Source organism: Centrocercus urophasianus, unplaced genomic scaffold (assembly GCF_019232065.1).
Source record: "Centrocercus urophasianus isolate 14NV4802_14NV808 unplaced genomic scaffold, USGS_Curo_1.0 seq_16, whole genome shotgun sequence".
Classification (NCBI taxonomy): Eukaryota; Metazoa; Chordata; class Aves; order Galliformes; family Phasianidae; genus Centrocercus; species Centrocercus urophasianus.
Genome location: NW_024884711.1, coordinates 31806594 through 31821828, shown reverse-complemented (window position 1 = coordinate 31821828; position 15235 = coordinate 31806594). Strand labels below are relative to the sequence as shown.

Sequence of the window (15235 nt, the reverse complement as noted above, 5' to 3'; positions counted from 1 at the left end):
CTTAAGCTATAAACACAGCAGATTTCTCTCCATCTTTATGCATGCTTCCCATCCTCATAGTAGACTCACTTTTGATCTTTGACAAACCAGTGGGATTCCTGAGGAGGGCAGAGCCTCAGCTGACATAAACTGATCTCAATGCATCTCTGCACCAAAGAAAGTCAGTGAGAACCCAGCCTAGGAATAGTATGGTAAGCTAGTTAAGGACAACTCTGCATGTACAAGCAACAGGTGAGAATGTGCCTATTCTTGGACTTGGATCAATTTCAAGTTAACATATCATTAAAAATCAGCTATTTAAAATCCAGTGATATACATCCAGTTAAACAAATGGTACTACTATACTACTCAGTCAGAGGTTTTAACTGCAGAAGGTGTTTTACCATACAGTTGGGATCACTCCAGAAAAATCTCATCTAAAATTGTTTGGCATAAACTGAAATGCTATTGTACACTTACACAATAGAAGTACATGACACTGTTTTAATATCCAACTACATCTCCTCAAGAAAACACGAGAAAGAAAGTTCTTACCTCATCCAGTACCTCCAAGGTTGCTAAATCATCTACATCTTCTTGGTTTGAAACTACTGACTTACTGTAGTTCCCTTTCTTTGTATGAATACGTTCAAATCTAGAAAAGACAGAATAAATGTTCTTGATATAAGGAAACAGAGTGTATCCTGCATCTGTAATCACCTCAACAGCAATTCAGCCAAAATATCACATATTTCCATTGTTCTGAATTCAAATACATGAACGTTTGAACAACAGAACAGGAAATTATTATTATTTTTTTTTTAGTACTGACAAAGCATTCAGGATGGTAACACTTCTAGCTTAGTAATGATGCCTGAGCTGGTCAGACTGTTCAGCAAAGTGCTACAGAACCACTGGAATATGTGAAATACATCCTAATCCAGAAGAATTTTCTTATTCTTTAAAGGTAAAAAAAAAGTATAAATTAGAAACACATTTTAAAAGTTCAAATATTTTTTGTTAGGATTAAATTTCAGTAAAGTTTATCTTAACCCTGCAATGGCTCAGCACCACATTGTCATTTGCTCACTCCCTTGTTTCCCAGTGAGATGGGGAAGAAAACAGAAGAAAAACAAACAAAGTAGAACCTGTGTGTTGTGACAAATCTATTTACTAAGATAGAGAAAATTGATAACAATTATAATGTGTGTGTGTGTATATATATATATATGTATATACATACATATAAAAGAAGTGATGCACAAAGAATTCCTCATCACCCCCCTACTGATGCCTAGCTTGCCCCTGAGCAACAGAAGAGCGACGAACGCCCAACCCCTCCAGAACTCCTTCCACAAGATGTCAGATGGCATGGAATATCCCTTTGGCCAGTTTAAGTCAGCTGTCCTAATTCTGTTCCATCTCAGCTCCTTAGCCCTTTGCTGAGAATGGCCTTGGCTTTGTATAACTGTGCTTAGAAGCAACTATAAACATCAGTGTGTTAACATTGTTTTCATCTTAAAACCAAAACATGGCATCATACTCTGAAGAAAATAATTTTCCATCCCAGCTGAAACTACGACAGAATGAAATAATCTCTCTTTTAATCAAGAGAAAAAAATATTATGCAGTCTTACAGAAATTAGCAAGAAAATTCCTACCCCAAATTGGATTCACCTCTATCCAAGAAAAAAATGCATTGCTAAACACAGTGAAAACAGTAAAAATGCAGTTTACAATTTGTATTAATTGTATTTTCTTTAGGATATGGGAGAAAATTGGGAAAAGGGAAACTGGATAAGGAAAAGCAGAGTTCACAAACCAAATAAAATCAAGCTCAGATGCACAATATGGCACAAACACAAAAGACTACTAAGTGAACTGGATCTCCTGATAAGACTGCATGCCCCGTGGTACTACTGAACAGACACTTCGGTAAACTGAGACAGCAGAAAACCCTGTGTGAAACACAATCATTTTTCATCTTGATTCCGTACAAGATCAAGGAAATTCTGTAATTTTGACGTTGGGACATATAGTGTGAGTAAAAGCAGACAGGATTTTTCTACTCAAACAAGGCCTTCAATATACAATAAAGAGTGGGGAGGAGAAAAAGGCAGCTACACCAATGTGGAAAGCTAGAATGAACAAACATAACCCTGATAGGGCAAGCTAAGTATCTTCTGAGCTCACTCAGTACGATTTACTGCAGAGGTCACGGCCTGTACCCACTCCACAAACATTCCCTGTTTCTTGTGTACTGGCTCAGTTCAGGCAGGCTGGGTGCTGAGGGTGATGCAGAGCTACAGAGTCAGGCAGGCACCCACTTGGCTTTATTTGTCACTTGCCAGCCTGAAAAGGCTCACAAAGAAATAGGCAGGTGATGTCCTCCCAAACTGAATGCAATCATGCAGGCATGAGTGCACTTCATCCAGCACTTCTCTCTATTTCTCTCATCTCTAATGATGATTCTCTGAGAGTGACACAGGGTCTGTCCTCACCCAGGTGCCAGCAGCAGAGCAGCTTCTCCCCTCCCTCAGGCATGAGCCAGTTACCACTAAAGCTCTTCCACTGCCTGTAAGCACAAAGGCAAGAGTTTCCTACTCACTGCAGATGACTAATTTTGCAACCTTAATATAAAGGCACAAATGTAAGAATTCACTGTAGGAGCCAGTACAGCTTTGTGGTCTTTGTTCCAACAATGTACCCATAAATGGGCTGTAATTGTGCATGTATTTAAGTATCCTGAAGCAGAAAACACATGGAATACAAACAAGCAGCACCAAAAGGGACAGACCTGATATAAAGCAATTAAACATCCTCCAGAAAGGATCTTCTTCTTTTGGAACTTGTGCTGCAAGAACTATCTTGGTAGCACTGAATACTTGCAACAACACTGTGAGGCAATTCTTGGGTTGATGCATCTCAGGTCACATTTAAAAGTTTGAGGTAATATTAAGACTTAAATTAACTCTTTAGCTTTGCACAGTCTGCCACTGCTTGATTTTTCCATTTACCAGCTAAAGACATGGTTGCACTTGATGCCAGAGGTGTAGGCAGAATCCTATCCCCTCAAGAGAAACCTCTCCCCTCCATAACCCACGCTTCTATTTATACCTCCATCCTTTTAACAGCTGCAGTAGAAAATTATGTTTGGGCAGTTGAAGGAATTTGTTGTTTGCTCCTGCGCAAAGGTCCTTTTATGTCCAAAGAATGCTTCTAGTATCAGTACGACTTTGAGAAAGACCTATCAATGTGCACGCGAGGGAACGATGTGGGAGCTGCAGTACTGCATCAAGTTGAGCTAGTCTGTTATTTTTCACTGCCAAAGAATGATCCAATACAAGACATCTGCTAAGTTAGGCTTTCCGGTGAAACTGTTACACACACAGTATGGGGAGATGTTACTGAGTGTCAGTAAGAGCGATATTTCCCAGATTTGTTTCAATGACCATTTTTAATGAAATGCAGGAAGTTAACAACAGCCCTGCAATAATGGAGGGAAATGTTCTAGCTACAGAGACTTTTTTTTTTCTCCCCTCTCTTTTAAGGAAACAATCTTTATTTCTGCCAAGGAAGTTTAATTACATAAAATTGATTCTCTTGTAATCCTCTTCAGCTGACATTATGAGAACAGTAGTGCTTGTTAAAACAGATTACATTCTCCACTCATGGAGCACAGCAGAGCAGATTTGCAGAACACAATATTTTTCTGCTTTGCTGTCAAAGGGCACAGACCCCTCAAGGGCAGTTATAGTGCTTCACTTGCTAAACAGCAACCACTTTAGTGCTGTTGACATCTATGCTGAAGTTTCATTACTATCATGCACATAGACATTGTGAACCAAAATAACCAATTTTCTCTCTTCTTATCAGAAATCATTTGTTGGCGACATTAGATTTCACAGCCACGCTCAGCAAGCAACTGAAGCAGCTAAAGGCCAGAAACATCAACCTACTACGGACAAGAAAATGAGTCAAGGCAGCATTGTTTCTGTGTTTTCTCCTTCACCTTCACTCATCCTTGTCTTTCAAGATTCAGTTAAATCGAAGTGAGGGAACTGCAGCTTTTACTTCTTCACATTGTCAGAATATATTTAAAAGATTTCTGATTGTTCCAAAAATACCCTGAAAAGGGAAGTGTGACTCATGATGCCCTCTTGCACTGTCTGCCAAATCCTCTACAGTTTTCTGTAACACGAAGGTAGAAACAGCTGTACATGTCCCAGCTGTTACAAATATCATTAAAAGTGACAAACAGAAAAGAAGCAATACACAGAAATTTGTACAGGATCTGTCACTGATAGTGACCCTGTTTCTCTGAAGGTTGTACTGAGCAAAAAAAAAAAAAAAACAACAAATTTGTCTGCAATAGACATACACTTTACTAAAACTATAGCCTTACGTCTAAGCAAAATTTGTACCCAAATTTAGAAGTACTAAGTTCTGCAAGTATGTGTACAGTGCTTTGCAGACAAACCTCTGCTCCCTCTGTGTCGAAGTCATTGGGCAGCACCAGCTCCACTCAAGGAGCTGCACTCAAGCTTATGCAACCTTGCTGAGAGCATGGTGCTGCCAGGGCTTTTCATTCAGAGGTGGCCCACCTCCAGAAGTTGGGTCATGTGTTACTCTGTACAATGTTTGCCAAAGTTTGTGCTGGTTTACCACAGTCTGCAAATATGTAGATTACTGGCCCTCCATAATAGGCTCAAGAAAAGGCTGTATCCCTTATTCAGGGAAAATGTGTTATTAGCTGAGCAAATAGGATATCTCTAAAAGTACTGCTTTGGATTGGTTCCTTGTTGCCCTCATGAGTCTTGTCCATGCTCTACATGCAGAACCACACTGAGAAGACAAAGCGGAAGCTCCAAAAATGAGCAATGCCTGGTGGGTGAGGTATCCCACCTTCAGGAAGAATGAGAAGCAGACTGATGAGACTGTTGAAGAGCATTATTCCCAGAGATCTTGAATGCAGGAGGAACAAATCTCTTCTGCTTTGCATCAAGAGTTAAACTATTATTCATTTAAGAATCATTGCTGTCCTTTGTATTGTATGGAAGGAGACCTGAACTGCATTTCTATTCTGCTGTGGAGATGGGAACTACCCAGAAGCATATGGAACAGGCCTGTATAGCCAGAAATTCCTACTGCCCGAGAGGAGTTTGTAGCATAACTATACTATATATTGCACCCTCAGGAACAGTGCAGTAATACACAGACCTTGCTGGTACAACAAAACCTATAACAAACTACAGGAGTGGAAGAAGTGGCTTGAAGTGGTCTAGAATTGGTCTACAAGTCAACAAACACAGGTTTAATCCCTACTCTGTCACAGATTTCAGTTGGACACCTTGACCCAATCAGTATTGGCCTTTGAGTGGGCTGTGTTACTCAGCTCCTCCTACTACTTTCCTCAAGCTGGAGTGGTGATCTGCTCTCTGCTGCAAGCTGCCCTCAGAGTTTAGCTTACAGAGTTGTTATCAGCTGCTCCAACTGGCATGATGAGTCAGGGAAAGAGAGAGAAGCCTCGGGAAGTAAGTGACACAAGTCTGGGAAGCCACACAGGGAAAGTCGTGGGAGGAAAGTATATGGTACTCTCTGCTCTGAATGCTAGTGAATAAATTGACAATCCCCTTTGAGCATATTATATGTGAACTTCTATGAACTCACCTCCCTGCCATTCCAAAAGTTAAACCAACTAGGTAGCACCTTGAATTGCAGTGCTATTCCTACATGGTTAGCTCAGCAGGACAAACGTTTAGCAGAGCAATTCAGCTCACACAAAAGCACTTGCTCTGAATCACTCTGCAATAGAAGGGTCTCTTTCCCACATTTATTTATAGGGCATATAAGTCTCTTAACTTGGGGAACACAGTTGGTTGCTGAAATCTAGGTGCACTGAATATCCCTCACATGCACTGCTCATTCTGGAATGAGTCATAATTCCCAGGAAATACACATTGTACTAATCACTGAGCATTTCTGCAGAGATTGTTGTAAAAGCACTCAAGAACAAGACAGCCAAACAACTCAAGATGAAAGTATTGCAAACCTGACAGTCAGGTGTAAATGCGACAGTTCTGAAGGCCATTTCAAAGACAGCTATTTCTGTTGCAAAGTAAATCTCTTTACAATGCAGGCTTTTTCCCCTCATTCAGCCTGGTGAGAAGTGTATTTTTAGAACAGTTTTTAGATATATGCTGCAGCACTAACTTCTAATCATTATTTTGATCAGTAATTATAAATTTTAATAGCTATAAGATGACAAGCAAGAAAGTGTGACTGAGGGATTGGCTAAAATCAAGGGAGAGCTTAAGGAGCGCCCAAAGGTGATCAGGCTCAGATGAACTTACTGTTTCTCCATGATAGAATCTGTCTTACTTTCTGTGGTGTGTTTCCTTCACCAGGTGCTTGAAAAGGATGCAACAGTTTTCTAAAACCAGGTCTCTCTTTGCTGGGCTAGTAGCAATAATAATGAAAATTTCAAACAGCCTGGTGCAATGCCCTAATGCCTCGGTGACTGGTCAACATTAAAAAATACCTCAGAAACAACAGTGGTAGAGGGAGTTGCTATAGGGTGGCTCCTCTTTCAGTCTAGAGATCACAGACCCTTTCTGAGCAGACATGGTACAGAAATACTACACATTACGATCTAGCCTTCTGCAAAAATAAACTCACTGAGAACGTGACTTCATATGACACCTTCTTTCTGAACTGTAACAACTACACATCTAACAAGCATCAAAGCAACATCATAACCAGAACAGATTGCCACCGCAGAGGGCAGTCAGAGCCAAATTACACCTCAGCATAATGGACAAAAACAGTGATTTGATATCAAGTGAAAACAAGAATAGTGGATGTAGGAAGACCAGTGGCTGGACCTCAGCTATCAACTTTCAGGTACTTACTCTTCTGAAATAAATTTTTTTTTATTAATAAAGTATAATTTGAACAGGAAAATAAACATATCAAGAAAACAATTGGATTCCTTAATTTCAAGTCCACATTACTGAATTTCTTCAGTTTACACAGTGAACTCATACAACACACAGGAGAATTTCATGCCTGAGCATAAGGAAGGTTCTTTAATCCCTTAAATTACCGCCTCCCAGTAACAGTCAGCTGGAGATTTAGAGGGAGCCTTGGAGTTATGAACAGAACAGCTGGAGATCAGGAGGGAGCTTTCCAAGAGAAGCTGTTGAAACAGGTGAAAGTTTAGGAATTCCACAATAGGGCCATAACACATAAGTGTAAAAACAGTCCCAGGACAGAATAATAAAGAAAGCCAGGCAATTTTAAGATGAAACTCTTCAATTGACCAGTCACACCACAGCCTATATCATGACCAAATTGGATTTACATAGCATCATAAAATCATTAAGGTTGCAAAAGATCACTAAGTTCATCAAGTCCAACTGTCAACCCATCAGCACCTACTAAACCATGTTCCCCAGTACTACATCTACATGTTTTTTGAACACCTGGAGGTGTTATTGTGCTTTTTCTATCTGTTGTAGTTTATACAGAAATAAATAAGATGACATTACTTTTGGAATGACCTACATACATTCACTGCTACAAATAACAATCTTCCAGCAAATGTAATCAATAACATACTTAAGTTGAAGTCATTATATGTACAGTGACAGTAAAATGTGGCTTTTACTTCTAGACTTTCATACTATGTTCAGTGATTTCAGATATGAAAAGATTAGGTTAAATCAATGTAAGTGAGATTTAAATTAGTATCAACCTATTTATTAGCATTGTAAACTGCTAAAATTAAAACATTCAGATAATAAATTTTCATTACTTTCAAAAGGAAAATTCTATCATACTTGGGGAAAATTTCTGCAGAAATTGCACCTGATCAACTGCAAAGGCTATGTAACTTCATTACATAGTAATATATTCCTTTAAAATCTGGTTCATATAAAGAGCAGTCAGTTAAAAAAAAAACACAATATCACTGGACAGAGAAAGTCTTAATAGCTTCCTCTTCCAGTGCCACTTGGTAGCTCTATGCATAAGCAAATTGAGCCTTTTTTTAATGTTTGCATTGCATGGGAAAAGAAAGCTTATGTCATTTGCATTATAAAGCAATTACATTAAAAAAAAATGAAGATTGAAGAATTTTGAAAAACAGAAGGACTTGCTAAACATGTAAAACGTAAATTATATGAAATTGAGAAAACACAATACGTAACTGACTTAGAAGCTTTATTTTCAAAAATGATTTAGGCATTGAGAGGACCATTGTCATAAGTTTCATCAAGTTATAAATTCATATTGTTTAGAGATTTTTATTTGTTTTAACACAATTATCCAGGTTTTTATATTTTTGTTATTATTTTTAAGTCTGGAGTATTGTCCAAATGCTCAGCACTGACACCTAAGGAGCTTATTTCAATTCCAGAGTTTTTCTGGATTAAATCAATTCTAAGTGCCGTAAAGAGCATACAAATTCAGTGTAAGTAAGTCTTAAATTTAGCCATGTGTATAGGTTTTCATAGACATGCCAGAAAAGAGAAGCTGCTACTCATTCTACATCCAATTCCCGAGAGTCCAAGAAAACTTGAAAATAAAAATTATTTAGAAATATTCTTATTATCCATAAATGACAGTTTATATCAGAAAATTCTCCAGGATCAGAACTGAAGACTGCTATATATGTTGGTGCTATAAATATGTGCAAAAGTAAATGTGGCACGCCTTAGTAAGTGTTTCCCATGTAGTTCAAAATGTCTTTTACATTTTATGTTCCATTTAAAAAATGTCTATCATCCTTTACCTTGATGCACAGGAGACACAGCACAAGTAATACATCAATACCAATCTTCTACTACATTCCACAACTGACACATTACTTCAGTGTAGTGGATTTTTCTTCCTAAATAAATTGCTGTATTGAACCAAATCATTTTCAGTTATTTTAAAGGAAAGCCATCAACTGCTACATGTTTTATGCAGAACCAATAATTTTAAATATTAATGGAAGAAAAAAGGATATTTTAATAAGACGTAAGCTTTTTTATAAAATATTTTTAATTTTGCAAAGTCTGATTCTATCACTGTTTTCAGTCAGTAGCATCCAGTTCTTGCAGGAACCTGATCAGTTATTTCTAGCATCTTCAGTCAATAATAACCATGGAAATATAAGTGAATTACAAACTCTCATCTCACCTAATCTTTAGTATTCTGAAAGCTAGGATCCTAATCTGCATCTAGAATCAGAGGAAAAAGGGGTGACACTTCTAAAGATTATCTCATCTCATGTGAATCATAATGCCCTCCACTTTCTATTGGTTTTATAGGAGGCACCCAAAGATTAAACACTGTATTTTTCAGTCAGCTAAAGTTATGAGAGGTGAATCCTTTTCTGAGCACCAGCCATTCAGAAACAGCGCAAGTATAAAGAGACTGCCACAACTGGTCTACTTTTTAGCTATTTTTACCTTGCCTTTTCAGTGACTCCCATTTGTTGATGAACATCAATAAATTCCATAAGTTGTCTTTGTAGCATGTTTTCCTTTCCTTCAATCTGCCTAATAAAATCATGCTGCAAAAGACTAGATACCGTTGGGCGCTTCTCATAGTCTTTAGTTAAGCACCTGTGCTGGCAGAAAAAGCAGATGATCATTCAGGGGTCATTGTTAAGTTTTGACACGCCTGTCTGTAGTTCACTCATACTGTCATAATAAATACATCCATCTTATTCACAACACTTCAGTACTGAAAACTCTAAGATTTCACAGAATTGATAAGGTCTAAAAGTTCAATCATTGATTTTTGAAACTTGAGATCATTTGTTTGCAAATGCTTAACGTAAAAAACAAGTTCCTTACTCACCTACAGTCAAAGGACTCCACCCAAAACACTTCTCATTTTTACAATTGAAGGAAGCAGAACAGAAAATTTTTTACTAACAACATATCTCCATGGAGAATACAATGATATTTTACAAATGACATTTATACATGTTCCATATTCGGTTACAGTGGTCTCAGTTGTTACTCACTTGTTAATGAAGTCATTGAATTCAGATGACCACAGTTCAGGCTGCTGTAGTGTTGGAGGAGGATTCCTGCAAAGGTCAGTGACAATAAGTTAATAAGCTACTCAGCTGCCAAAAACGATGTGTGAAGGCAGGCTGAGTAATGAGTTTTAGAAGGCCACTGAAAAAAGATATTGATTTCCACTGGTAAAAGGAGTATGGGTAGAGGATACAATGCCTCAATGGCTCTTCTGCATTACATAACTAACAAGGAAAAATAGCATGGAGAGGATCTACCAACCATAGCTAAGAATTACTGTACTTTTTTCAATCAAATCAATAAATAGAAATGAAACTAACGACCCATTAATCACTATTCACTTGTAATAGCAAGTCTCTCTTTCCAAGCCTGAAACTATACACTTTAAGACATTTTTAAAAAGAAATTCTATGTAAAGGTTTTCCAGAAGGACTGAATTAATCAGCTTACTGAACAAACTGCAGGAAGAAACTAGCTCATTATTAGCCATGTTTGATTTATCAGGAGATATTCAGAAGGCAAGTGAAGAACTAGATACAGATATACTGTAAGTAAAAAATTCTTTGTTGTTGATTTAAAGTTTCTTATGCTAGGTACTAATGTCCAAATTGTTTTGAGTCTCCTTCCTTTCAATGAAAAGTGCTATTTCCACTAAGCATACTCACTTAGACAAAAGCAAATGCCTATAGATGAGGTGACTTCTTTACTGTTAAATCAATTATCAAAACCGCATTCTTTAAGTGATGCCTAATGTTAACTCTTGAACTTTTGTGTTTTTCTTAATGAAATTAAAAGGCAGTGGATCTTACATTTGTTCCTGAGCAGAGTGTTAGGCACCAAATACCTATAAGCGTATAAGCCAGATGGCTTTTTGAAGGCCTAGATGAAATTTCAACAGTTTGATTCTGCTTTTCCTGTAGCAAATAGAGGTGGGAAGAGCATTCATGCTCTGCTTCAGTGCCAAGTCACTCAAGATTTCTTAAACAAGAAAGCAGTTTAAATTAATTTGGGTTACTTGGCTGAAAAGGACCTGGAGCACTCATATATGCTATGTGGTCTCACATGCTGTGGTACTACAACTGCTGGAATGAAATCCACTGACTGCAGTAAGGTCATTCCCTATATTCTTTGAGACCAATGCTTTTTGAAACACTGGAAGTGGTAATTTGGGTACTTCTACATCCAGCTTCAAAGAAAGCACAAAAGTTGCCAGAGATACTGCCTAAGGACAGCAATACTGCAGCTGGCAGGAACACCACAAGCTAATGAAAGGTAAGGGACTAAATGTACGTGAACACTTTGCTTCAAAAGACATGTGATAACATTTGAGGACAGCTGTGGTGCCTGTTTGACACACTGATCCACTAAGACTCGGTATAACTACCACAATTCATTTTCAAATATGGCAATACACGAGAACAACATACATGGGACTCGCATGAGTCCAGTGCTTATGTCCTATGCTTGTGTATGTTGGGTAGCAGCAGTCCAAAGGGGAAATTTTCATGGCTTTTTCACAAACACAGCCACAGTCCTCTCTACATTTCTCAGGGGCTTTGCATGGTTGTAGCAGAGTCTCAGAAGATACATCTGGACAGAATACTTCTAACCTCCCCTTAGTATAAATAGTATGAAGGACTGTATGTACTTCATAGTCTAAGTTTGAAGAAATGTTAATGGAAATTAATGCTCAATGGAAATAATTCTCAGCCCAGCAAGAATTAAAAACATTAAGATACTACCTTGGTATTTTGAAGAGTGCCCTCATAGGGTGCAAATCAGCAAGCGGTGGATCTCCATCTCCCAGCTCTATTGCAGTAATACCCAGTGACCATGCATCACATCTGGCATCATATGAGCTATCCAGCTGTTGCTCACAGGCAATCACCTATTAGAGGAAAAGACCTGGTCAGTAACAGGACAGTCAAATATCTGAATTTAAGAGCATACTCATAGATGGGGAAAACTCTTATTGGATAGAGATATTGGATAAAATAAACAGAACTGCTCATATTCTGCAAGTTAAAACTTAGTGCTGCTGAAAAAGCAAAGTGTGACCTAGAGAAAGCAAGTCTTTTGTGAACACAGCCTGTTATCTGATCAGATGTCCCCTGATCTGACTGAAGGGGGCAAATCTTTGGCTTATTCACTTGAAGGTAGAAAACTGCATCCCACTGCTAAGGGAAGAAGCAAGGAACTCAGCAACCCCAAGCTACTTCTCTGCAGATTTATTCCCGAAAAAGAACGAATGGAGTTACTCTGCTCTCTCCATGAAGAACACAAGGAAGAAAGCAAGAGCTGAATTCATTATCTTCCATTGGGTCTTTATTCAGCCAATTCAAGGATAAAGCTAAGTTATCAAGAATGTGGTTTGCCAATGGATTGCAGGAAATGTATTCAATTTCATATACATTTCAGCTCATTCACAATGCCAGCTGAACTAAGGATTTTTCATCCCTTTACCTAGATCTAAAGGTCTAGACCAATGAGGACAAGCAATGTATATTTATAAGCACATACGTCCATAGAGTAATTTCTGTCCTACAAAGAGATGTACATGTATATATGCACACGTGTTTGTGCAGACACAAATAGCCTAAGTACTAAGTATAACACTAAACAGTGTAACTAATTTTTTGTTTCCTGCTTCAGATTAAAGGATGTATTTATATTCTTCAGCTGGAAAAATCCCCAAATACACATAATACATCTTATTTATTCGTAATGAACTGTTCATTTCTTGCTGTTGCCTATAAATACATTGTGTTAACGCTTTCCAGATGAAGAAATTCAAAAGCAAAAGCCCCAGTATATACAGTACCACCCTGGGCTCCATCCATCCACAGAGAGATGAGATACTTGGCATAATTTGCAAATTTGGAAGGTTGGAAAAGATCGCTGGTAGTACTCGCTCCTCCTGAATGAAAATACTTAACTAAGCAATTCAGCTTCTTGCTCCTTCACTCTAACCTTGCAGTTTCAAAGATAAAAAAAGATTTTAAATTAATCCTTGCAACCATTTATGTAAATAGGTTTAAAACACTTTTTCACCTATCAAAATAGAAATGTCCTTTAGAAGGTCCAGTAGTCAGGAAGAAGAAAGAAAAAAGAAGGAAGAATGGAGAAAGAGCAGAAATACAGAATTTGACAGCTTTCATACCACTGATGAAATACATTGGAACACGAATCTTACCTCTGGAGCCATCCAGAACGGGGTGCCCACAGAGGTGTTCCGGCGGAGCCGAGTGCTGGTCAGCTGAGCAGACACACCTGGAAGAACCAGGGGAAGCTATAATCAGAGCAACTGCTATTTCCATCTGAGACAGTCCCTCTGAACGGTACCATCCCTGTTGTGTCTTGTCATGCCACGACCTCCTCTGCAGGTGTCTTTATTATATTCTTCCAGTTCTCTGCTATAGGCCCAATCCTCAAAGTAATTGAGCACTTCAGCTCAGAGTCCGTGCATTTGTTTCCAGCAACTTCAGAAGGACTGAGATTTAGTCCCCAATGAGTATTTCATTAGTAATCTGACTCCATATATTTTGACTGGCTAATTACAGTTTTATATCCTGTTTTAAGAGAATGGTAAAGCATTTCAGGAGGTTAAAAAAAAAAAAAGAAGTACTTTCCTGTACTTTCCCTTGTTTCTTTTTTACTTCTCATGCTCAGTACTGACACTAGACCTCTGTTTCCTTATGTACATATTTCAGGTTAAGAGCTATAAAAGATACTCATCCTCATCTCTTAGCTGTTCTGCCATAAAGACGAAGCAGTAAAATGGTGAAACATCAAAAACACAAAAACAGAAATCTCCCCGTTCTTGAAGCAACATCAAATGCCTGCAAATCAGCTTTGCAACATGAGCTGTAGTTTAAGGAATTAACTGTTGCAGGCCAATACTTGGAAACTGGACTCTGAAATCTGAAAATTGCTTATGGTTTTAGATTAAAACACACACTGAAACATCAGGAATTCTAGTGAGCTACTGGTGAACTTCTAGTGAACTTCTGATCTGCCTGCTAACAATTTTCTGCCTTTAAAAATAAAGGTGGTATTGTTTGAAATACCTCTCGTGTGTGCAAAGAGAGTACAACGTGTGGAGAAAACAAACCCTTTTCACCAGCAGGTCCTGAACTGTTATGGATTTATGAATCAAAGCTAACTGTGAGATCCACCAAAGACATATTCTGAAGTTCTGATACAAAAGATGGTAGTAAAGATGCTGTTTTATACTCTGATGTCAACTTTATTCTGATTGGCACTGAAGCTTGTTTATTTTGCCTTCATATATAAACCTATATTCTTTTTGAGAAAATAAAAGGCTTCAGTTTCACTCTGCAAATGCCATTTTATTATCTGAAATGTGAAGCTTCAGTAAGCACCAGTGGCAAGTTTAAACTCTTTGCATTCTCTGGTTTGAATATGCTTGATCTTACCTTCCTGAAAGCTTGGCAGATGGCTCATAACAGGAGCAATTCGTGTCAACTGCCCAGTGAAAATATACTCACTGAATTTTTGTCTGGATAGAATAGGATTGCTTAAGGTTTTTGTTTGTTTGTTTGTTTGTTTCCATGGAAGTAAACAATCCATTGCAGACTTGATTTGCTTTTTACTCTCAAGCAAGCGTTCAGCTCAGATTCACAAATTTTCTGCATTTGTCAATCACAGAAGTGTACATAACTGCTGAAAACAGGGCAGCAAAATCCTGACTCCCAAATCAGCCTGTTCCTTTAAGACAAACTCAACCACTGCCTTTGCTCCCACTACTTTACTCAGGGCTTGAAAAAGCTGAATCTCTTCCTTCTTTCAATGACCACAGAAAGTCCAGCACAGTGTTTGCATCATGGAATGCAGGAAAATATGAGGTTATGTACAAAGTCCATCAACCCTGTTCCAAGCTCAGCCAAGCAGGGGCTTTGACGTTGTTTCCTTGTTTTTATTCCTGGCCTTCAACAAAACATAACATTCAGAAAGCAAGAGGCAAGCACACGTTACCATGGGGTTGTTGTAGTGGTACAAAAGGATACCAGTGTGTGATCCCTCCTTTTGAAGGGAGAAGAGGCTACACTCCCCTTCTACATGCTGTGGGAGTCTCCTGTGCTGAGCTCTTTTTTTGTAGTCTTGGAATGGGAGCTGGGATTTAGATCTGCAGGCAAAGAAAGGCCCTAGCTGAATTTTTATTATTCCAGTGCCATATTTTGTAAATAATCATAACTTTC

General features: G+C 38.3%; 2 protein-coding genes across 2 annotated transcripts in view; both read right to left on the bottom strand.

Moving 5' to 3' along the window:
* Positions 1-11132, bottom strand: part of LOC122159639 (myosin-IIIa-like) — a 57805-nt gene extending 46673 nt beyond the window's left edge. Inside the window, exons 1-3 of the mRNA XM_042817426.1 lie at positions 11079-11132; positions 9438-9598; positions 535-634 (exon numbers count right to left, since the gene is read on the bottom strand). Of these exons, the coding sequence (XP_042673360.1) occupies positions 535-634; positions 9438-9598; positions 11079-11132 (315 nt within the window). The remainder of the gene's footprint in view (positions 1-534; positions 635-9437; positions 9599-11078) is intronic.
* Positions 11133-11754: 622 nt separating this feature from the next.
* LOC122159502 (myosin-IIIa-like) overlaps positions 11755-15235 on the bottom strand; it is a 34145-nt gene continuing 30664 nt past the window's right edge. The window contains exons 5-6 of the mRNA XM_042817163.1: positions 13210-13286; positions 11755-11904 (exon numbers count right to left, since the gene is read on the bottom strand). Coding sequence (XP_042673097.1) covers positions 11755-11904; positions 13210-13286 — 227 coding nt within the window. The remainder of the gene's footprint in view (positions 11905-13209; positions 13287-15235) is intronic.